The following is a 24310-nucleotide window of genomic DNA, read 5'->3' on the forward strand; positions in this document are numbered from 1 at the left end:
CTCTTTTTCGGCAAAGGCATAAACCACCTCAAGCGAACGCAATAACTTTTTTCGAAATTGAATTTTGCCGTTTCAATACAGCTTTTCTATTGCAAATATAATAAAAAATATGTGAATGGAAAGACGGCTAATGATGATCAAAAGAGATTCAAAATAATGTGGCATCAGTAAACTCTTTAGTTCCGAGAACTATGAAAATATATGTATGTGGTGTAATATTTAATAAATGATGGGACCACCCCATCCCCCACTGATTTTTCCAATAAATAAATTGACTGTTCTGTACAATAACTAGATCCCTTTCAGTGAACGGACTGAGACCAAAGAAAACAAAGTAGGTGTAACTGCAACCTTCAAAAAGCTGCTAACTCTCTGGCAAAGTTCCATACAGCCAGGCTCCAACCCCCCCAACACCCAACCCCTCTCATTCATTTCAAACTGCAGACAGAGGCAGGCACTAAGCAGAGGGAATGTGTGTAATCCCAAATCCAATAGGGATGGTAGCTGTTGATCTGGCGCTCAAGGTGACCTCGAGCTATGGCAAGAGTGGGAGAAGACTGTGTAATTCTCTCTTCTGCATGCTTAGGGGAAAAAAAAAATTAGCATAGCTGAGATGTACTTACGTTTTTGTTGTGAGTGCCCATGTCTGGTACATGGTGTGTACAATGCAATTTGCCTAGCACATGCGACTGTTATTACACAAACAAGTGTCTCTGGAATCCCTCCATAAAAACAGTTTTTGCCAGTAGTGGGAAAAGATTACAGTCTCTTCAAAAGAGTTTTGAAGTTGCCTCTTCCTATTACATACGCTTCATTCTGTTTGACCCAGTGCACCCATTTAACCTAATAACCTTAATAACCTTTTGCTTTTAATTGATCCTACCTCTTCCATGTCCATCTCATCAGGGTTCTTCAGGTTTTTGACAGCTCCTGAGGTACTCTTAAGTGGCACCACAACCACGTAGAAGGTCCTGGAAACACACCACCAAAGTAAATTACAAAAATGACCGAAAAGCCATTATTGACAGTGTATGGCTGTTTTAGATGAAAACATTCGTCACAGGGTTGACAGGAAATTGAAGCGATAAGTCAATCCTAGCAAGGGCTCTAGCAAAGTTCAGCATGTCTCAGAAATCCCAAACCTAATCTCCCATTTCAACATCTCAGACACCTTGAGATCCCAATCCATATCACATCAGATCTCAAGCACGTCAAGACTTAGACCTAAATACCCCAACCCTCAAAGATAATTCAGCCTGCAGAACCCATCTTTCAGCAAGCTGTACTTACTTGATGTCCTTGGTATCGACCGGTGGGAAGGACATGGTGAGCATGTTGTCAGGCTCAGCGTAGATGTCCAGCTTGGGTTTCTTGACCAGGATGAGTGGCGCAGTCTTGGCAGTCACGCGGTGTCTTGTCCCGCCGTCCATGCTTTCTTGGCAGGTCACCTTGAACTCATAGGTGGTGTTGTGCTTCAGCCCAGTGACGAGCACCCTCATCTGCCTGGCATCCACATCCATCTTCTGACGGTTGTACTCGATCTAGAGTTCAATAGATGGTCCAGAAGGTTAATCGATAATTGGTAAGGGGGATGTATGATCGTGGTTGGTAGGTCAATAGATTGGTGGTTTAATAGACATGGGTGGGCAGGTAAAGAGGTGGATTTAGGTAACAACAGATGTAGGTAAGAATGCATGTGCATTGTGATGATTACACAAGTCGAAATGGGTATGTTGGAAATGAGAATGATTGGGAAGTGAATTAATGCAAATACACAAACATTTTCAGAAAAACAGATGAAAATCAGTTATAAAATTCAGAGTGGGATTTCAAAGGGACTGTAAGTAAGTTTTTACACATAATCACATTTAATGGGAAGAATGCGGGCCGGTCTTTCCGGGGAAATCCAACGGATGTGACGTAATGCATGTTTGCGAGTACCTTTACTCTCTTCAGCTCTGCTACAGGGCTAATAGTGTGCAACCATAGCTAACGTTCGGGTTAGAAAATGGAGTATGCTAACGCCAACAAACAACCAGCCCCCACCACAACTCAGACTCCAACACAAACTCCACGGAAGCACAAACAAAACCTACGTTATATCTAGTGAAGTCGGTCTTGCAAAACGCCCTCAACGTTGCGGGTAAACTAGGATAAAGCCTGGCCTTTGATTCATGGAGGGACCTTTTTTTTTTGGGTATCAAAACAGACCCTGAGCTGGCAAAATTCCCATTGGACAGGTAAGCTAACATTTCTGCCAAGCATGTGAAATATATAGTGATATTGTGGTTTTAGCTGTCAGTCCCGTTCAGTTTCGTGTGCGTCGCCTCACTGTTTTGACCGATGCTCGCTCGTGTCTATGTAGTGTGAACACAAGCACGGGCAACAGGACGCTGACTGTCGTTGACTTAACGGCCACAGGTGTTACTGTTAACAAGCAATTTCTGATTCTTACATAGAGTCCCTTTAAAAAAAATGTTTTTTAATATTAAAACGTAACTCTGGCGACAGTTGACAGTTTGCCCTACATTAAACTCACCGTGCATTTGTATGGAGACCTGCTTTCAGAAAACTTCCATGCAATGACCACTGTGGTTTTGGTGGCCCACTTGACAGTGAAATTCTGTGGAACATCTGTTGAATGGAAAAAATGAAGAAAAAAAAAAAAAAACAGACAGTGTAGCTTTAGTAAATCGAACGTGTTGAGAGACCAAGGAAAGAGAAACAAAAGAAGAACCTTTGGTTTAAAAAAAAAGAAAAGCTGGTGTTCCCCTGCAACGTTCTTCTGGGTTGGAGAGTGAGTGTAACGGTGAGCTGTGATTGGCTGTGAGAAGGGCAACGCCATTGGTTAAGACACACAGCACGTAAGACTCATGGACAACAAACCCATGGAGCACAAGGGAGTGCCCACTGGCGAGCTATCGTGGGTAGTGCCAACCCATCTCAACACTGCCTTTGAACCTACGACCACCTGAGGATTAACAACTGACCCATGTGGTCCCAGTGCCAACTGTTCCTACGCCTCTACTGAGTCTGGGTTGGCACTGCCAACGTGCTGCCAAGCGGGCATAGAGACAGACTCAAAACACAGCATGCCAACAGTCCTTAGCAGTGTATCTGGGGGATGCCATGCCACAAACTGTCCCACTAAGGGACAGGGGAAAGGGAAAGGAGGAATTAGGAAAGTGGTTAGGAAGGGGGGAATATCTCAAAACAAACCCAAAACCAAAAATAAAATAAAGAACCAAAATCTGCTTTCTGTCATCTTAGAATAGTCCAAACATACTCTTGCAGTGACTGGGTTTGACTGAGCTCCTACCTTGTTTGAACACTGGGGATGTGAGATGGCATTAGCTGCGTGAGTGTGCTTGGCAAAGGGCTGCAGGGATGACTGACAGGAGTGTCTGACCAAACACCACTTACCTTGAGATTCTACTGCTCTCCTCTTTCTCATAATGACTGACTATAACTTACTGACTGGTTTACCTTGTTTGGGTTAGTGAAGTGAGTATCCCACGGCAAACAATTTTAATATCAAGCTTTTCTTGAGGAGAAGTGAAGGCAGTTGAAGGAGGGGGGTGGGGCAGTTTTCATTTTTGTGTGATTTTTTTTAAGCCAATTTCCAACCCCCTGCCAACCGGGTTGGAAAAGAAACAGTCAAGTCCTACCTGTTGGATCAAAGGCCACCGTCCGATACTGGATAGGCGGGCTGTAGGGCCCTGGACCTACACTGGTGTGTGCACGTATTTTCACATCGTACGCCGAGTTGGGTTTGAGGCTGTTGAGAACATAGCTGGACTGGCTGGGGGGCAAGCGGAGTTCCCGCGGTGCTCCTCCGGTACCGGTTTCCTTATATGCCAAAGTGTACTCTGTGATTAGCCCATTCCTCTCCGCCATCACGGGAGGAGACCAGGACAGCTGCACCGAGCAGCACGTTACGTTGGACCTCTCTTCAATTTGAGGGTATCCCCCTGGCGTATTCTCGGGCACACTGAGTTCCACCACGGCCTCTTCCCCAAAGCCCCCCCTGCTCTTGGCTGAGACTTTAAAGAGATAGGTGGCCCCCCGGTGAATGTTGCCCACAGAGTATTGGCGTTCTTGGGGAGCAAATTCCAGTGTGGCCAAAGGAGAGACATCTTTCCGGCCAAACTGGAGCCGGTAACCCTGCAGGTCTATGCCATTGGTGAGATCTGGAGGGTCCCAGCGAACCACAGCTGATTTCTCTGAGTCCTGAGCCACTGACAGATAGGGCAGACCAGGCACTGTACAGACACATAAATAAAACATATATTAATATCTGAGCTTTACAGTTATATAAAGATGAATAAGTTTAAAGTAACAGGCTTTAATACGACACATGTAGATGTCACAAACTGAACACACACCAGGAATACTACAGATGTAGTTGTATTGGGGGAAACTATAAGTGATTTTTACAAGGCAAACACCATTTTATTAGCCTACTCATATATGGTCAATTGCCAACAATAAACAATGTCATCAAATTAAAAACAAGTCATTCATTTTTTATAAAGATTAGTTGTTTTAAAAATGATGAAATATAGTTTCTGTTTCTCCTTATTTATTAGGCAAAATATAGCTCAGAACCAAACAGTTGATAGCAGAAGTTCAGCGATGCTAAAGTGCATTGACTTTAAGCATACCATTTCAGTGCTTTTAAGATAAATCCTAATCCTAAATCCTAAACACTGTTGCTACTGATACCTACAGCATACTTCTGAAGCATTAATGTAGCATGGCAAACAAATACCTGCATCAGACCTGTTATACTATACTGCATGGTACAATACAAGAGTGGACAAGGACTGCCAAACAATGAGAATTAAGAATTTTCAGTGACTATATAAACAGACTACAAAATCTACACTTTCAGTAATAATTGTAATTTCACCCGTCCATCAGATAACTCCCTAACAAACTGAGTCAGGTTGCGTTGGATGGAGACGTGGTGGAAGATCCTCAGAGCCTCTAAATTCTTGAGTGATCGCTGTACCCATTACCATTTCATGACACATGTAAGCTCCAGCCAAAATCGGTACTGCAAAGCATCACTAAAACTTTAAGCAGAGAACAGTGCCTCTTTCAGCTGTGAGAGTCATCTCTTGTTGTAAAATGGATGATCTACGCTCGGGGTCTAGACACCATTCTTCAGAGTGGCCCAGTTTTGCTGCTCTTATGGATGACACACGTCTCATCTTAACTCTCCTTTTAAGGCCCCATCAGTGTGATAGAGGCAGCAGCGGTTATGGGAAGCCTTCAGTTCTCAAGTTGCCATCAAAGCTTTGTGAAAGATGAGTGTGGCTGATTCGCACTTGAGCCCCACCTCTCTGTAAATAGATTCCATCTTGACTCACTCATCTACGTCCCTCTTTTCTCAGACATACAAGGTTGTGGCAGGACATATAACTCGCAAATATAAGCGAGGATACAAAGGCAGACATTCACACTGTTAGTGATGTACTGGTAACCCATTGTTATTTTCTGTAACCCCAATTTACAAATGTTCCATAAACGCCTTGCAAGTGGGTACTTTCTATGCGACAGCCCACAGCGAAGCCACTAGTCCTCAAGCGGCAACCTCAGCTCTGAAAAGTGAAGCCAATGAGGAAGTGCCTTTAAACTTGCATTCTTTCTAACAGCCAGCAGAGGGCGACTCATCTGGTCGCAAAAACAAGTCTGATTGTATAGAAGTCTATGAGAAATAACCCTACTTTTCACTTGATTTATCACCTCAGTAAACATTGTAAACATGAGTTTATGGTCTCAATCACTAGTTTCAAGTCTTCTTCAATACAGCATGATGTTCATTTAGTAAATTATGGTCCCATTTAGAGTCAAATAGACCATAAAGCAGGGTATGCTTTAGGGCGTGGCTACCTTGTGATTGACAGGTCGCTACCATGGCGTTGTCCGATCTGGGAGTTGTCCGTGTTTTCATCTTAGACCTTTAACTCTTTCACAGTGTGTTTTCAGTTCATGAAAGTCAATTGTAACATTTTGGTCATCTAAAAATAGCTTGTTCAGCGTTTGGTTGTACTTAGCTCCACCCAAAACCAAAAACCAAGATGGCGACGGCTATAATGCCAAACTCGATGCTTCAGCTACCGGAGAAAATGCAGCTAAGACATGAGCGTGAGACAGAAGCTCATTTAGTTTGAGTAAGGTGAAACAAGATATCTCTAACCTAATATTTCCAAGATGAAATTGAGTGCAGCTGGCAGTTTTATCGGAAAGACAAAACTGCCAATCTGTAGAGTGGCTGTTGAGAGAGAAGGTGTCGTCAGGACTAACACTGTCGGGCCTTGGGCCAAAAAGTGGTATTTTCAAAAGAGGCCGCAAGGTTGACTGACAACCTTAAAGGGACTTTCAAAAGGAAAAAAAACAGAGGCTATTAAGAAATAATAACTGAACCAATTTGGGTTGAACAGAGGGTACATTTAACTGAATTACTTTTAATGTAATTCTTTGGTTGTACATTTATTCGGTTCTAATTCTATTCCCATGTTAAATTTGAGTTGGTAAATTTGAGTCGAGTGGAATTAATTTGAGTTTCTAAGAAACGGGAAACCTTCAGTTAAGGAAAAAAAGGAAGTGTTTCTGAGAAATGACATTGAACAGAAACTCTTTATAAATATATTCTATTGATCTTTCTAAGCCAGTGGACCTGTGTGTGTTTTTTGTGTGCTGAAGGTCTTCTTGCTCTTATGTAGAGTCTGCTAATGCCAATCTCCTTATTGAGCCTCGTGAATGTAGTGAACAAAGTGACTCTATAACCAAATTGAAGTGTAAGATCTCAGGTCGAAGACATTTTGAACAACAGATATTGATACCTTAGATATTAAACTCAGGATCAGCATTACAGATGAAAGGTTACATATTACAAAACTGTTACAAACTCAATCGCAATTTGTTATTTTTGTATTACCTGGATGAATGATATAAACAACACTGTCTGTTTATTTACCATTACCAATTGAATTTGATGCCCCTGCATGAGATTGTGAGACCATTGGTGTGAAGATTGGCTCTGTCTGAAGATTTATGATTCAAAATTGCTTGCCAACTGGGTCGGCAGCAAATTGGTTGGTCCTGGCAGTGAGAGCTTTCTCAGCATAAATTAAAAACGCTGAATAAGCTGAATACAAATTATTAACTCTGGTTTAATGTGCAACATACATTTCACATTATCTTTAAGCAGCCACAATTATGGATACATTTGCCGTCTTCATCATTATACGTCAAATGTTTGTTAATTACTGTACATGAATTTATATCGCAGCATCTGTTTCTTACAGTTTATGTCTTTTTGTACATCTGCGTGTGTGTATCTTTGTGCATAATGGGCATTGTGTACGCACGTGTATGTGTTCATGGTATGTATTCGGCCCTGGTTTGCAGCTCCAGCTCCTATATCACCATTCCACCTGCACACGGGGCTATTTGGCTTCTTGCCCAGCCTGGAAGTAATTTGGAGGAGCCGACATAAGTCTGAGGCAAAAGTACTCCCTCTCAGTGGAATAGTATCATTGTGCGTGTGTGTACATGTGCCTACATATAGCATATGTTCCTGCGCCAAGATGCAAGTCTTAATGTGCGCGTAGTAAAACACAAAGCAATCCACTCTACACAGTCCACTCCCTCTGCTCGTATTATTCATTTCCATTTGCTAATGGTCTTCTTTCTGAGGGCTGTTGCTAGAGGAAGACGGGGGGTTGGTGGGTGGATGGTGGCTAGTCAGCTGAGCCGTTGCCGGTAATGGAAAGGCGGGGGCGCCGAGGGTTGGGTGAGACGAATGCTCCTAATACTCCCCGACTACATGCTATAGCTCAGCTTGGTGTCATTTAAAAGCCCACTCTGCCTTCATGCTCACCGCTAATCAAGGAAACAGAATCGGAGATAATGATCCTGAGTGTGTGTGTGTGTGTGTGTGTGTGTGTGTGTGTGTGTGTTTCCATTCTAAATATCTGTTTCTAACCTCAACAGGCTCCCAAATGTATCCACTGCAACCTTTGTGGCCCTGAAACTATTTTAATATTTGTACATTTAAAACAGTGGGGGGGGGGGGGGAGAAGGATCACCGGTACTGCGACAGCAGATTGGTGTTGGGGGGGAGGTGGAGTTGTTCATGGTGTGTACAGTGTATTTGTTTAAGAGTGTGTGTGTGTGCGTGTGTGTGTGTGTGTGTGTGTGTGTGGCTACAGGGTCATGAGAGAGAGAATGAGGGCATGGCGATGGGGGGTGAAAAATGAGTGAATGAGGGATGATGAAGGTGACTGGGGACAAGGAGCAATCTGCTGCAAAGAGGGCCCTATAGGGATATCAGGGGCAGAAATGTTTGTGTGTGTGTGTGTGCTTGTGTGCGTGCGTGTGTGTGTGTGTGTGTGTGTGTGTGTGTGCGTGTGTGTGTGTGTGTACATGAGTGATTCTGGGGTTTTTCGGACATTTTGATTGTCCCTCTCCTCAGTGTTCATCTCCCCCCCGACCCTCTCCCTTAATCTATCCCCATCTCTCCACTTCTCCCCTTGCACACTGCCCAATCCCCCTTTTCATTTCCTAACCTCCTCCTCCACCTCCTCCACCACCTCCGTCCCTCTCTCTCTCTCTAAGTCCATTTCAGGGACGACCCTGGCTCAATCCCTCCTTGTAGGCCTCGCGGCACGTTTCCCATCAGGCCACAGTATTAACAGCCTGCTGTTGACACTCAACTCAGCCTGATTGAGAAAAGGGCGATCAGGTTTCCTTCTCATTTCCTACCTCTTGTGCACACTTGCAGCAACATATACATAAAAACAAACTAACTAAAATACATATTGCTTGTGTGCAAATGACATAGTGCACACACTGTATTATGCCCTTTTTAAGGATCTGTTGCCTCAGATGCTTTGAGCTGTACTCATTCACAATAGAAAAATAAATCTCCCCCTGTTTAACCTATGTGGCTACAGCCTGCCTAAGGAGACTTAACATATTTAAGGACATGTGGGGGATAAGAGGTCTTTTTTAACCTTAAAGGTCAAAGCCATCGCACTCCCATCTTCGTTTCCTTCTGCTTTTAATTTAGGCAGCTTACTGAAGGAGTGTATGTGTGTGTGTGTGTACGTGGTAAGGGTTCATGGAGGGGAGTAATTGGTATGGTAGGAAATGCGATGGAGTTAAATTTGCAACAAATTTCACATGGCCCATTTGGACTGCAAGAGCTATTAAGGAAGCGAGCGAGCAAGAGACAAGAAAGAGATGATGATTTCTCACTGGACAAAAATAACAATCAGGAAGTTACTGAACATGCAATGAGGGGAACAAGTCAGCTGTCTGCAGTCAGCATCAGAATAAGTATCCGCACCCTTTTAAGTGTGCACACATGCATCCCTAAGTATCCTCTCACAGGATGCAACAATCGAAATAAAGTGCTGTGAAGTCGGGGGACGGGAGTTTGTAAGCTGTCAAGATACTACAAGGGCAGGATACCCTACTAATACCTTTCAGAGCCTGTCTAACAACAGTGTGACAGAGTTCATCTGAGTCTATATCATAGACTGTATATAACTTAGACTCTCCACTTCCTCCCGCTGTACAGAAGTGACGCCAAAATATCCCGGATAGGGGAGCTGCCATCTTGAAATTTGGCCGTTATTTGGAGCCAGAGTCTGCGCAGTAGTGATCGGGCGGTGGAGCCGCTGTATCGAGGTCACCCGCCCGCACCAATCGCGAGCCGAGCACGGCCGCAGCGAGAGAGACTCACAGCTGTCAATCATGACATTCACCCCTTTTTTTATCAAGCTTTTTATTCAGCATAAAAAAAAAGACTTAAAACCAAACTTATCAGAAAAAATGAACACTTGAACATTCATCAGCGTGATGAGAACTACCTAAAATAACAGAAACCATCTTTGGTAAAAATGTATTTCACATGTATTTTGAATTTTTAGTTTGGCCCACATCCCATCCGCTAACATGGAAGAGGCGGGCTTTATGACATAAACTGCAGCCAGCCACCAGGGGGCGATTGAGGTGTTTGGCTTCACCTCTATGGTTTCTATCCACTCTGACTTGCAATATGATTAATGAATAATGCCAACAACTTCACATAATTACAAACACAAACTTCCAAAATGATACGCAGTAAAACTTAAATGCTAGCTGCCAAAATAGTGCACTATCAACATGAATACAGTACTGTATATACTGTACAGTATTAACAAGTATAAAACTGAAATGGTTTATCAACATTATCTTTCATGACTTCTGGTTTTTAAATCTTCCACATACCTTTTGCTGCCTTTTGGAGCCAGCGATACTGTGTGTAAAGTTGCCAAATAGAGCTTTGAATTGCAGGTTTAACAGACCGTTGGCACTTCCTTGGTATTTCGTCTTCACTCACGAGCCTTTATTTTATGTTTTTAGTGCTTTCCCATTAGATGGCCAGTCCTTCCTCCCTAATGAGGATCTACAAACACATCAGCCATCCTCTTGAGGCATCCCTCTCTGACTTGGCATACCCCAAATCTTACATTTTTATAACGTTTCTTTAGGATTTAGGCCCAGAGGAGAGCTAGTGGCGCTGGGTAACCCACTTTATAGTTTATACTGTAGGCTACCTATAGAGGGTTATGTCTTTGTAACATGCTGTTTCATTTTCTTTTCAATTTATTGATTGGTTCATTGTACTTAGTTTTTAAAAAACTTTCTTAGAGGACAATATATATATATATATTTTCCACTTGAACTTGAACAAGAAAAGAAGATAAAAAAAGGCTGGTTATTGGTTGATGCTCCTTTCAGCCAAACTTCACAATGTGCAGATGGGATGGCAGAATAACATTTTCAGACTCAAGCATTGTAATCTTTTGTCAATAAAGACTCCTTTTGGTCCCCTCTAAAACTTTGTCTCACAGTGGCCGTGGTGAAGTTTGTTCCTCAAAGCAGGAGTATGGAAAGTATGAATCATGAAAAGGCGCTTTTCAAACCTGGCTTTTCATTCAGCAAACAAAGACTGCTCCAGCCACAGAATTAATGTTGTTTGTCTGTGACTCACAGATAGGTGCACAGCTCTACTTGTTTTTATATCCTACATACAAAATCGTGAGATAGATTCTTTTGGATACTTTCTGACACACCAAACTTCCAGAGACGGTTGTTGGAATGTCTGGAAGATGAAAAGACTTCGCCATTAATGTGAATCGACTTTTAAGTGGCACTAAAACATGCTCTATTTGTCATGATGCTCTGTATTGATGTCACTTTTTAGGCCTTTATGTTTCCTAAAAAGAACAAGACTCTGATGTCATAGTTTCTGGAGGCAACTGTTCACTTTCATTGCATGCTTGTCTCTAAAAAAATTAAATAAAAGCTGTTGCATAAGTTATGAGTGTGTTTTAAAAGTGCATACATGCAAAAACATACATGTTGTAGATTTATTTTTATTATTTTGTTTATGAGTGAGTTTATACAAGGGTAAACCAATTGAATTGAAAGAGTTGTTTTGCAGAGGACATTTAAACGTCAGTTTGTATGGCGAAGATCACAGATGTTGAAGCACAATATACTATATCTGGGTTAATAATCTGACATATGTTGAGATACATTTTCAGTGTGTATTCAATTAGGTACCTTGTCATTAGAATTAAAAGTACTTGAATGTAGCACATGTTTTATATTTAAATTTTAGGAATTCAGGTCGCGGAGTATAAGAGTGAATTAAAATGAGCATGTCCTAAGAAGGGCTTTATGACTTTGTAATCATAATGTGAAATTGAATGATTTTGTCTCATTTGTTCCTGCTGTTTTTCAGCTCAGAGATGCTCTGAAGCTGTCCACTAAGGTTGAGGTTGCTCTGGAGGGAAAAAAAAAACCTGAGACATAAAAAGATGTGGGCATATTTCTGAAAAGTAAGCACTTTTTTAAGCCCCAAAGAAGAACACAAAAAAATCCCTTTTGTTCCCTGCCTGATACAGACCTCAGGAAATACCATGGTACTTCAAAAATCCCAAAACCAGTGGGTCCCCTGCTATTCACTAGACCAGAGGTTATCAACTATTTTTAACTTATGGCCAACTTCTGATTGTTAAAATTTAAATGAGAAAAAGCAACCATATACCGCGGCTAACTTTCAAGTGGCTTTTTACTGAGTTGTTAATGTTGTGATGACTTTCTGTTGTGCCTGCAGCCATTCCTTTTCCTTAGGAAACATTCATTTGGCTTCCCAACACATCCCGGGTGCGTTGTGTTTAAGAGTCTCGGGAGCTTCAATGGTTTTAGCGCTTTAGTTGACAGGATTTCACCACATTCAACACACTGTGCTTTCAACTCTGCATCACTGCCTGCCATTATAAATCCACATTTAATGTATTCAGGGTCATATTTACTCACCACACACTTTGGAGCTTTTAGCGGCGCAGGGTTGTATCCCACATCGCTTTTTCAAATGTCATCCGAGGGAATGTTAGCTAGCTTAAGGCCTTTACACAACGGGGGCGTGATGAATTAACGACACGAAAATACTCGCCTACAAATATTATAAATCTAGGACTTTTATTGTGAAAGGTAAGAACGGAAGGATTGGAGTGATTTGCGCTGCCTTTGTCAAGGTTGAAAGAAGCAATAAAGTTTGCCGTCCTGGTTCGGACAGAGAATCCGTGTTGTTTCATAAAGATAGGCGCAACTCAACCCTTTCCGCACAACGTGATTGGTTGATGCCTTTATACGCGGTGCGAAAGCTCAGAAAATCAACCTTGTTCTAAAAATAAAGCCCCTTCGCTTTTTCACCTTGTAATATTCGCGTTCTGTGTGAAAGTACAAAAACAACAGTTTGAAAAAATTTATTGACGCGCAAATTAATTGCACAACCCCCCCCCAAAAAACTAAGGTTTTCTTGCCTAAGTAGTTTTGTCGCCTAATATTAACCAAGTCGAACTTTTCCTAAACCTAACTAAGTAGTTTTCTTGCTTAAACCTAAGGAAGTTGTTTCCTGTGAAGACAGAAGTTTATTTTAAAAAGACTGGATGCATGAAACGAGCAGAAATTGACACGTGTTGCTCGACATTGGTGGGAAAACAAACGAAAAAGGAGGAATAACTTTTTCGTAAGATATTATATGAACCGTTGTCTGAGGTTACGTTGAAAAAAAAAGGTCTGTCTGATGATGTGTCGTGATTGGCGTGGTAACTGGTCATTGAAATTATGGATTTAAATTAATTTGATGTTTTTAATGTGTGTGAGTTCTTGAGCACATAAAAAATATCTAGCTTTGTAAATTACCAAAAACTAAATTTGTATTTAATCTAACCATTTGACAGTACCTCTGCAACCCAATAGATGGCGCTCTGAAGCCAACCAGGGGGCCACTGGTTGAGAGCACTAGGTCATCCTATCATCCCTCAGAACAAGAAAGACAACCACTTCACCTCCGAAAAAGGCTTCCCCCCACCTCTTACCCCTTCCCCTTTTCCATTTATCTTGGGCCCCTGGCATAAACCATTTCTTTACACTTCAATAATGAAAAGGGGATGCTTTCCCTCTGAGGGACAGACAGAGTGCGCTAGACTGGCACATCAGTCAGCCGGCCCTGACAGGAGGATGGAGAGTGACAGCACTCACTCAAGCCCCTTTGGCAGCGTCACACACCTTCACACCTGTAACACACACACACAGGTCAGGATCTGGGGAATTTGTGTGTGTTGGGTTGCAATAATGCATTGTGTGTGTGTGTATCTATTGGTGTGTTTTGTTTCATAATTGTGCCACAGCATGGGTCTGCATATACTGTATATGTGTGACCGGTAGTGGAGACTACACATGCTCATGAGTATGTGTGAGTGACTTCTAGGTAAGTATGTAGGCATGTGTATGTGTGTATACATAAGTATGTGTGCAGTTGTGTACATATTGGCTCTCTGAAGCCTCCCAAAGCTGACGGGCACAGATGCTCACACAAAAGCACGCTCCTATCTTGGCTTGACGCCTTAAAATTCTCTCAAGGAAAGCTTTCACACTCTCAGGCAGCCAGCCGCACAGGTTTAGATCATGTTCATGGTAACTAAGCTGCTAGAGCTTCCAAACAGGCTCAAGCGGTCCGGTTAAAGTGGTGTGCCTACCGGTGGTAACAAGGGAGAAAACTGAAGAAGACAAGGCTTTGTAGTGTGCAGGCATTTAGCCTCCAGTATTTTATCCTTAAAGCTCAAACCAACGATCCAACAGGGGTTTTCAAGCTGTCATAATCTGTCTGAAAAATCTACCACGTACCTCGTACAACCTCCTTGATCTCTAAAAATCGGTCTTCTGAACATGATTCAAATGATAAATGCTGTCCTGGTACTGTAGAAGCAAACATCAACTCCACAGACTGAACTGTTGAATCCAGATATACCTCAGAATGCTTCATTTGGAAAAAACATATCAGTATAAATAACTGTTAACTCAAAAATATGTATTTCTAGGGCTACCTTTGACCAAAGAAATTCTTAGTCGACTAATCTGTCTGTTGACTCGACTAATCGATTAGTTGATTTAATCAACAGATCTGTAAAACTGAGTTTCTCCACAAAGAATCACACAAAAAGAACCACTTTAAATCTTGCGTTTAGCAGAGATCAACTCAAATGTTTCTTGGAAATAAGTCATTCAGCATGAATAAAACATAAAAAATTACTAATTGACTTAAGAAATCATAGTCAACTAAGACCAAAATGATCAATTAGTCAACTAGTCGCGGTCCTATGTATTTCTGAAGCAAAAGTCTTAACATGAGACACACCTCTGATAAGGATGCCTAATGCAGTTGATTACGTATCAGAAACTCTTGCATTTATTCACGTCTGTCTTTTCCGAATCCTCCGATCAGGTTTGGATCAGTTAAACGCACAACAATGTGGCTGTAAATGAGAGTCCTCTCTATTTTAATCAAATACAGAGATAGTAGCTGAACAGTAACAGCTGGATGGGAATGATGAAGAACTCCTGAGCAAGGTTTCCTTCAGCCTATGGGAGAGAGGGGCAAATAATCGAGACAGCATAGTGTCGCGATATTTTACGTGGCAATATTGTATCAAAACACGGATGTCAAGTATCGATCTTTTATTATATAAACTATTAACTTCTTAACAATCCGGCCGCTATTCTGTCTTTCAGAGGTTGTAGCATGCTCAGTCTTAAAGCTAGAATGAAGATACTAGTATCTTATGAAACTAAGCAACCTAAGGATCCCATTGGTACCAACCAATCATGTTAGCTTGTCGCTAAATAACGATCCAAATTTCCGCAAAATTTTGGCGGGGAAAAACTGGCATGGCCATTTTCAAAGGGGCCCTTGACCTCTGACCTTAAGATATGTGAATAAAAACTCTGAGATGAACAGAGCAAAACTGTATCTTGTTAGATAAAACAGATGTTGTCAAACTGCATAATTTGCAGCTGAAAAAAGGTAATAAATTGCAATATGTTTTATTGCATATCGCAAAATGTTTAAAATCGCAATAAGATCGTATCGTGACTTAAGTATTGTGATAATATCGTATCGTGGGACCTCTGGTGATACGCCACCTTTATTGCTGCATGAACAAAGGTTCTGTAAATAAAGCAATAAATAAATAATCGTCGTACTGACCTGCCCCTTTGGTCACCACCAGTTTGGGTTTGCTCCGGGCTCCATCCCCCTTGGTGGTGTAGGCTGCCACGGTGATGGAGTAAGTGGTGTCTGGCTTGAGTCCTCCAATGACCATTTCCTATGGGAGACAGCGAAGAGACAGGGACAGGAAAATGTCAAAGTGTGTCTTGAATTTTTGATGATTTGACCCCCCTTCATGCAGCTCAAACTGCCTTCTGCAGGATGTTAATCGTTGTGAAGTGTCTCCTGGTCCTCTTTATTAATTCTCACAAGGCATGCATTAAATGTAATGTTTTCCCCCCTGTGTAACAGGAGACCGTTCCATTAAGTAAATCCTTACAGTTGGCGAGGTGGAGGAGGGACATTAGGTATGTAAATGGGAAGTAGCCCCCTCATTCCTTCAGCCATATTCCAATCGACAACTTAACTTTGTGATAAATGCATGCTGAATACATCCTGCCCCATTCGCTGGCAGTTTTTACCTCGGCCATTAAGTTTCCTTGAGTCCTCTTCAAAGAGAGGCTTCCGATCAATTCTAATGAATCTTTCAGGAGAGCGGGTTTGAACGAATGCAGAATGAGGTTTTTAACAGGCCGGTTGGCAGAAGGATGGGAGAGGTCAATAAAGGTAAATGAGCTATAAGTACTGTCTTGTACTTGAGATGGTATTCACGTAATGCAGATGGCTTGGGGTTTCAAATCTGGGTTCAAAACAAGGGTACAATTAGACGGATCATCGGAGATGTGATGAGGATTCTGCAGTAGGTTTCAAGCGTCATACATGGACGTTATGTAAAACTACTGTCTCAATATTTCCAATAAAAGAGATACAAAGGGCAGCACAGTAATTCTAAAGCACCACACGGAAAATTAAATAATATAAACACGCACACGAAAAAGTAAAAAAAACAACACACACCACCAGAGCACAAGACAACACGTACTGTATCAACACACGGCATGACACAAGTAGCATTAGCATTCCAGGCACAGTGGGCAGTGGATATTGCATCAGCCGTCATTTTGTAGAAAGCTAGCCGGCAATAGAAGTTTGTCCTTTTTTCCTTAGCGGCGGCGTGCAGAGATAGGGTGGAGGTTGGCAGGCCAGACAGCCGAGGTGAAACTTCTGAGCCACTTTGTTATCCAAACTTATTAAATAAAGATTGGAGGGGTTGTGTCGACTGCGAATCCAACCAGGTTGATGCAATACCCACTGTTTATACCCCGTCAGCTACACAAAGCACTCAGGCGAAACTTCGTACTCACATATTCAGCTGTATCGTCCGTTTCCCACTAACCCCCCCGCCAAAGAGGAGAGCGCAGGAGAGAAAGTGATATTTTTTTTTAAAGAAAGAGAGAGAAAAGAAAGGGAAGACATAGGATTGTGAGAGATGGGGGGCATTAGAGGTTTGGGAGAAGGGGGTCGGTATCAGAAATAGGTCACTGGTTTTTGTGAGGTCAGGAGAGAGAGAAACTGTTTGAAGGTTATGAGGAGCAGCAGAAACAAGGCTGAGAGTTGTATAGGTCTGCCTGTGGGGCATGTTTAACCATGCTACTGTGCAGCTAACAATAGTGTTACTTTAAAGAGGACCTATTATGCTTATTTTCAGGTGCATACTTGTATTTTGGGTTTCTACTAGAACATGTTTACATGGTTTAATGTTAAAAAAATGCTTTATTTATCTCATACCGGCTGTGCTGCAACACCTCTTCTCACCGTTTGTCCGAAACGCTTTGTTTTAAGCCGAGTCTGCTCTGAATGGTCAGCCGGCCCACTCTGTTGTGATTTGTCAACCGAACAAAATCCTTTGGACTCCGCTCCAGCACTGCTCTAGCTAGCTTTGTTTGAGGGCGTGCCAAACTATCTGCTAGGCAGGTATTATGCAAATGTGTTACTTAGTGACATCACCAGGTTACGGAAGAAAAGGCGGGACTTCAAGAAAGGTGTTTCAGGCAGTTCAGGAGCAGTGTTCCTGTGGGGGAGAGTAACTCCCTTTGGTGTGGACTTTGGGCTTTGTAACTTTGCAGACCTTTTACATGCACAATAAAACTATATAACACACTAAAGGAAATGGAAATAACACAAAAGCATAATAGGTCCCCTTTAAATCATTGATAGCTACAGCCAGTAGTGATGTGTGGCTTTTAAGGGTTTAATGATGTCATTTTAAAATATACTAACAAAAATATGCAATTAAAAAGATATCTTTGCCCGGCATTCTTTGTTGACTGCTGGGTGCGTGCATCGCTTATAATTTAAGTTATTTAAGCTCATTCTACTCTTGGATTCGTGGTCAGCTAAATGCCAAAAATGTTAACGTGACGCTGGTGGCATTTTGCCTAAATGGACCCTTCATTCATGCGGAAAAAATAGATTTTGATCCATTCATTCCAAGAATATGTGGAATTGCATGCAACTATTCTTTTTCTGTGTTGTTTACCCTATTGCTTCAAGGCTATCATTTCCATTTGGATGATTGCTACTGTGCACAAAAGTCTCATTTTGGCAGGATTCCTCCAACAAGTTTTGTAAAAAGAAAAAAAAGGCCATCACACAGGGCTCCATTACAATTCTAGCTGTCAGTGGAGGCTGACTTTGGTGAAATGTTTTCATGCCAATTTTACATTTCTTCCCCTCCAGGCACGGAATGCTATAATCAGCATTTTCTTAGAGTCTTTGCGTTTGATACAAGCACACAATCAGACATTTCATGGCAGATGTTGCCATAAAGCAGGGGTCTAGACATCCCTAATAAAAGCCATGGAGGCAGAGGAGGGAGGACAAGATGAGTGAAGCTTTGATTACAGTTCTTGTTGTGGGCTGAGGGGAAGGAATATTACAGCAATATGAAATGAAATCCAAGAGGGAAGAGCACCCATATCGCTTCCCATACTCGTAGCAATATTTGCAAAGCAACAGTGAAGATAAAGTACACAATTTGCAGTCTGTGTGAGGGAACAAAGTTGGACAACGTTTCTTTGAAATGTCCACTGAAGTTTTTAATCATTGTATCAGTGTAACTGTTTTGTTTTAATCTGCTGAATTGTCTCTTTATATCACGATTGATAAATAGATTCAAAGGCAGACCTGGGCATATTTGACCGGTACTGATGCGTGGTATAAGCATGCTTTGAGATGGAATTTAAAATAGTGTGACATAACTGAGAGACGGTCATACCTGGGCGTCGGCCAGCATGACGTCCTTGATGAGGGGCAGGCCCCGTGACTCGCCATTTTCCACACGTACATAGTGAACCTGGTAGCCACGGATCTGACCGTGCTGCTTGCCTGGCGTCAGGGAGCGCCATATCACCTTTAGTGCTGTGGAGTTGAGGACCTCTACCTCCACTCGCCTTGGAGGAGCCCCAGGAACTGTGGGTAACAAAACAAAAAACTCAAATCAGAATCATTTTTAATTTGTGCTGGGTGTGTGTAGAGTGTTGCAGGAATGAGCCCTAAAACCCGCAAATGAGTTACCATTTTAGCACTTCCGGTTCCCTCGTCTCGAAGTCGATGGGTTCTCACTCGTGAATTTTTGCTTTTACGTGTCTTAAAAGAGGCGGTTGATAACAAGTGGCTAAATGAAGTGTAGTTTGTTTACAGCCTAACGTTAGCCTTTTACTTCTGGAGATTGCATTAATGCTTCAAAATTCATAAAAGTGGTGTTCATTCGTGGAGATTATTTTACGTATCATAACCGTTTGTTTATCACAGAGCTTATTTTCTTCAATAATCCGAAACCCAATGGAAAAATCCCATTGGCTTTTTGTAGAGGGAACCCAGGGCGATGCTAACTTTCTGGTTTGGCCTACAAAAATAAATCCTCCCTGCTGCGCTTTATTGCTGGCAAATTGCGGTTTTGATCCACCATTTTCAGATATTAGTGGGAATGTGGAAAAGTAGATGTTCTTCATTCAACACGTTCAATAAACCCAGTACTGTCTCAGTGGAATTGCTCCACATCCTTCACACTATTTTTAAGAGCAATGCAGAATGAGGCACATAAAACTGTGTCATGACAGTAATAAGCTCCTGACACATACATGCACACACATACAGTATTCATGATACCAACAACTAACAAGAATGACAATCAAATCAACAAACACACTCAGTCTTCCTGCAGAATCATATCCAACACGCACACACCACCACCACCACCACCACTTTCCTGTCTCCTCCACCTTTTCAATATGTGTCTGTCCGCCATCAGCGGGAAACTCTCAGTCATAATGACAGCCCTTTATGGAAGGCCTTGCTTCAGGCCTTTCGACATGCCACGGACCGGCCCTTCCCGAGATGGATGTGCCATTAATAGAACTCTTCCACTCAAACTGCTTCCATTTTCTCGTCCACAAACACTTCAAGTGCTCTTCTTCACCCCTAAATCACATCCCCGTTTCCTCCCCCACCTCTCCCCCTGGACCATGCACCGATCTTGTTTATTATCAAAATCTTTTCAACCTTTTAGCCCTGACTCTTATTTCTTTAGCCGGCACTTCTCTGTCACACGTTATTATCGTAATGACACCAGAAAATGTGTTATAGCTGTTGTCAGCGCACCGTGGCTTTCAACCCTGCGATTCCTGATACTGGTGTCTTTTAAAACAGGTATGGTGACAATTTAAGCTCGTCTCCACTGTTACGGCGCTCGTTGTACATCAGTGTCAGAAAAAAATGCTTAAATGTGGTAATGGATGTGAAATGGATCATGGAGAATCGAAGCCAATGTCAGCCATCCGTCAATGATTCAGATGTGCTGCGACATGCCGACATCTTTACTTGTCAGTTTATGTATTTTATTGTTCAACTGCTTTGTCATTTATTTTCCGCTATCCAACATAGCTGTATATTTTTTTGAGGTTGTTTTTACAAGCATCTTGGCCTTTCTGTCTTTTCCAATCTAGTTGTTGTGCCTAAGTGGTGCACAGTGGTTGCACATGTAGAGGAAAGTCTATCAAATGACCAGCAGTGCAGGGATTTGAATTGCCACCTTAGTGGACACACACCTGCTGGTTTAACCTCCAACCCACAGTTGCCACCGTAAATGCACGGACCGATATGGCCTCGCAGTGCGCAGCACTCATAAATGCTTATGGCTCTCAGCTGAGCAATGAGATACTGTTAAAAGCCTACAGATAGAGGCAGGATATGGGATGTGGCAGCTATTATGAATTACATTTGGTTAGTTATGTTTTAATAGCAACACACTTGATTTCCCAAGTGTGTTATCTCCTCTAAGTGTTTTCCTTTCATATGGTTGATGCAGCTGCATGTGGTCCTGTTACTTGTGGACAAAGATGTCGGTATGCTTCCGAAAACCATTCTGCCAAGACAACATTTAGTGTATTTGGAAATGTATTCTGACGCTTAGAATTTATAACACTTTCTAATGGACGCTTGTAAGATGGAAATGTACTACACACGCATGTACAATTTCTTCACAAACATAAACATCCACAGCCAACAGCACACTCTCCATCTAACTAATACTAATACCTTCCTTTCTACATTAAGTTCAAAGATTCATGTACCGTCTTCGTCTGTGCGGCAGATCAGGGGCTCGCTCTCAGGGCCGGGCCCAATCACAGTGAAGGCGGCCACAGTGATGTGGTACTGGGTCCACTTCTCCAACCGCTGCAGCAGCACCTGCTCTTCAGAGGCAGGGACTGTGGGCTCCTCAGCGGGATCCCCGTCGTCACCGCCGCCCTCTGGCGGGCCCGCCACCTGGTAATGCACCCTATACCCCGCCAGGACACCGTTCTGACTCTTCAAAGGCGGGGAGTGCCAACTTACCAGCAGGCTGGTGGAGCTGGTGCTGCTGCACTTAATGTCTTGAGGGGGGGCTGAGGGCTCTGGTGAGGCGGAAAGGACAGGAAGGAAGGGGGGGTCGAGGACGAGGAGGACGGGGGAAGGGGGGGAAGGCAGGGGTGAAAAACAAAAAAATAAAAAGATGGGAGAGATAAAGAAAATGATAAAAGGATAAAAAAAAGCAATAAGAGTAACAAACAAAAAAATGCAAAAAAAAAGACGGAGGCAAAATATGTTTCAAATAAAAAATACAATCATCAAGCAAATGTCAACATAAGAGGCATAAAAAGGACAATGGCACGAGCTTGTGTAATAATGAATCAAGATGGTTCCCCTTGTGGGATAACAAGCACGGGTTCTGGTTGTTTTTTGCCATTAAGAAGAATCAAACGCTTCATGGTGTTGAATTTTGCACTACCCTTGATCATGCTCTTGCACTGTCTTGCTCATGTCATCCTTGTTAAAGCCTGTACTCGATATTCTGATCGTTTCACGGTGCAGTGCCAGACGGACAGGAACGAACATATCCATTGTGTATTTTATTTTCGCACACAGAGCTGAGATTTAAGTCCTTAAAAACTAAAAACTAAAAACTAAAAACTAAAAACTAAAAACTAACAACCAGGTAAGTTAGGAGCACTAAAAAAAAAAACTAATTTTCCCCCTCAGGGTCTCTGCAATAATTGCAACCACTAAGCCACTCAGCTATCCACATGAGGATTAATAACATACCGTCATGTCCATAAAGTAAGCATAAAAATAAGATGCATATATTTTAATTATGTTTAATACACATTGTTTGTCCAATTGATAAAGATTTCTGGGAAACATTGTCATATCCACCTCCCCTTGAACGAGCATGATTTAACAAGGCATTTGTAATTTTGCACCAGAACTTTCAGTCAAATTAAGCTCAAACAAGTTATTTCTTCTTATGTACGTATAAGCTACAGTAGCAGGGAGGTAGTGTAGTCTGTCCTTTTTAATTTGCAACAGTATAAAAGCTTTCCAACACGGTGGCTGTTATTTGTGTCTGAAGTGTTCTTCCAAAACATATTAAAACCTACACATCTGTGAACTTTCTAAATCAAATTCAGTGCCTCTCGCTTCTAATCTGTGCCAAGCTCTTACACACAGCTTGTGCTCGTCCAGAGAGTGTGCTGTGTGAGGGAGCGATAAAACGTTTCACTTCTCATCCAGAGTTTGGTATTATACGGATAAAAGGACATGTATGAAAATATTTCTATCCGAGTCGGGTTTCCTCTATCCTCCTGGTTTTGTATGAGAATATATTCCGTCCATCTTGGTGTGACAAACCTAGTTCATTATTACATTTTTGGTTTGTTATGTAAGGTAAAAAAAAAAAAACAGCACAATAATCGAAAAACTAAAATGAAATACCATCAGAAAAAAAGGGCGTTCAACACACAGCAACTTAGGAAACAAACTCAAATGAAACCCATGGAAACAAGCAGCATGTTCTCATTCCAGAAACAAAGGCTGAAGAAATAAATGATGAGCTGAAGGAGGGTACTGGGAAATGAATTTCTTTGTAACCCAGGTGACTCGAAAGAAAGAACCACAACAACAGTTAAGGTTCAAAAATGACAACTCAGGAGAAAACATGAAAAAAACAAGATACTCAGCATAAACAGAAAAACATTTAACTTGTAAAAAAACAACAACAAACAAACAAAAAAGAAATCACAAGCATTGTTTGCATCATACGTACCTGACTCCCACAAATACTAAATCTTTTAGACTTTCTTACCACCAGCACCTGACTACAGAGCGTGCTTACTCTATAGTCAGTGAGCTGCAACACTTTCCCTCTCAGAAAGCAACCGCAAGTGTTGAAATATATCCCCGTTTTCCAATCTGTAAATCACTTCTTTAGTTTTGACTCATTGAGAGTGAGTTTTGGACCCAATTTGGGGTCATTGAGAGGGAGAGAGTTGGCTCCGTGCTGTCGCCGGGGCTGTTTAATACTCATGTATCTTTGGGCCGGAGGGTCCACAAGACTGTGAGAGGGGAAGCCACAGGGGAAAAACCCACTCCCAAGATATTCTATTCTTCTACACTTGGCCGTGACAACCATCTGTGTTAAAAATTTGCTCAAATAAATCCCATTTCATAGCCGTGTGCCTATGTATCTTCGTAAAGCCATTTTGAGAAGACACAATAATAGAGGCAGCAAGACGGAAAGCTTGTATTTCTGTATTCATAAAAGTTTAACGACAGTATTCTGACTGCAGTGTCACTTTGGGTAGAACAGCTTTAAAAAAATAAAATAAAATAAAAAAGGGCCTCCTCCCAGTGAAGTGAAGACTGAATGTTCCAGCACACAACAAATAGGGCAGGACCTCAGCCACAGTTCCCAAACCCTTCTCTGTGTCCAATGTGCTTATTTACTTACGGTCTTACTGGATTTTGAGCCTTTCAGCTTCTTTCCTCCCGCTCATATTGTATTTGCAAAACTGTCCACATCAAGAATGATTGCTCAGTTCTCAATCTTTGTGGCGCGGAAAAAAGGGCTGCGAATCTGACAGGGGCCGGGCTATCGCAGTGCACAGGCACCCTCGTGCCTGATAACGGTTTTAAGACTGGCTGAGGCGCAGCTTTAATAAAGTGCATATCCCATGAAGGCCAGTGGTGGGATTATGGATAGAAGAACTATACGACCACAAAAGAAGAAACTCAGCTAATGCTTCACTTGAGGTTCTTTTGAAGCTTCCTTGAAAGAGTTTCATAAATGCTATTTGACAAATAATTAGTCATGTCTGCATTCATATCCTTCTCTTTGACTTTTTAGCCTGTTGTGATATGACTAAGAGCTCCGGGTGTAAAGTGTGTAATGTCAAGTACTGGGTGGCATACCTA

General features: G+C 42.1%; 1 protein-coding gene across 15 annotated transcripts in view; it reads right to left on the reverse strand.

Annotated features, from left to right (window-relative positions):
• Positions 1-24310, reverse strand: part of ptprsa (protein tyrosine phosphatase receptor type Sa) — a 278016-nt gene that overhangs the window by 49390 nt on the left and 204316 nt on the right. For 8 of the 15 annotated variants that reach the window (XM_074634605.1, XM_074634606.1, XM_074634609.1 and 5 more), the window contains 8 exons: positions 21154-21474; positions 18798-18991; positions 16885-16911; positions 15620-15737; positions 3669-4262; positions 2540-2634; positions 1291-1541; positions 884-971 (listed from right to left, as the gene is read on the reverse strand). In XM_074634605.1, coding sequence (XP_074490706.1) covers positions 884-971; positions 1291-1541; positions 2540-2634; positions 3669-4262; positions 15620-15737; positions 16885-16911; positions 18798-18991; positions 21154-21474 — 1688 coding nt within the window. The remainder of the gene's footprint in view (positions 1-883; positions 972-1290; positions 1542-2539; positions 2635-3668; positions 4263-15619; positions 15738-16884; positions 16912-18797; positions 18992-21153; positions 21475-24310) is intronic. The other 7 variants (XM_074634614.1, XM_074634612.1, XM_074634611.1 and 4 more) reach the window with 2 other exon arrangements.

The sequence above is a fragment of the Sebastes fasciatus genome, chromosome 5, assembly GCF_043250625.1.
Source record: "Sebastes fasciatus isolate fSebFas1 chromosome 5, fSebFas1.pri, whole genome shotgun sequence".
In the NCBI taxonomy this organism is placed as follows: domain Eukaryota; kingdom Metazoa; phylum Chordata; class Actinopteri; order Perciformes; family Sebastidae; genus Sebastes; species Sebastes fasciatus.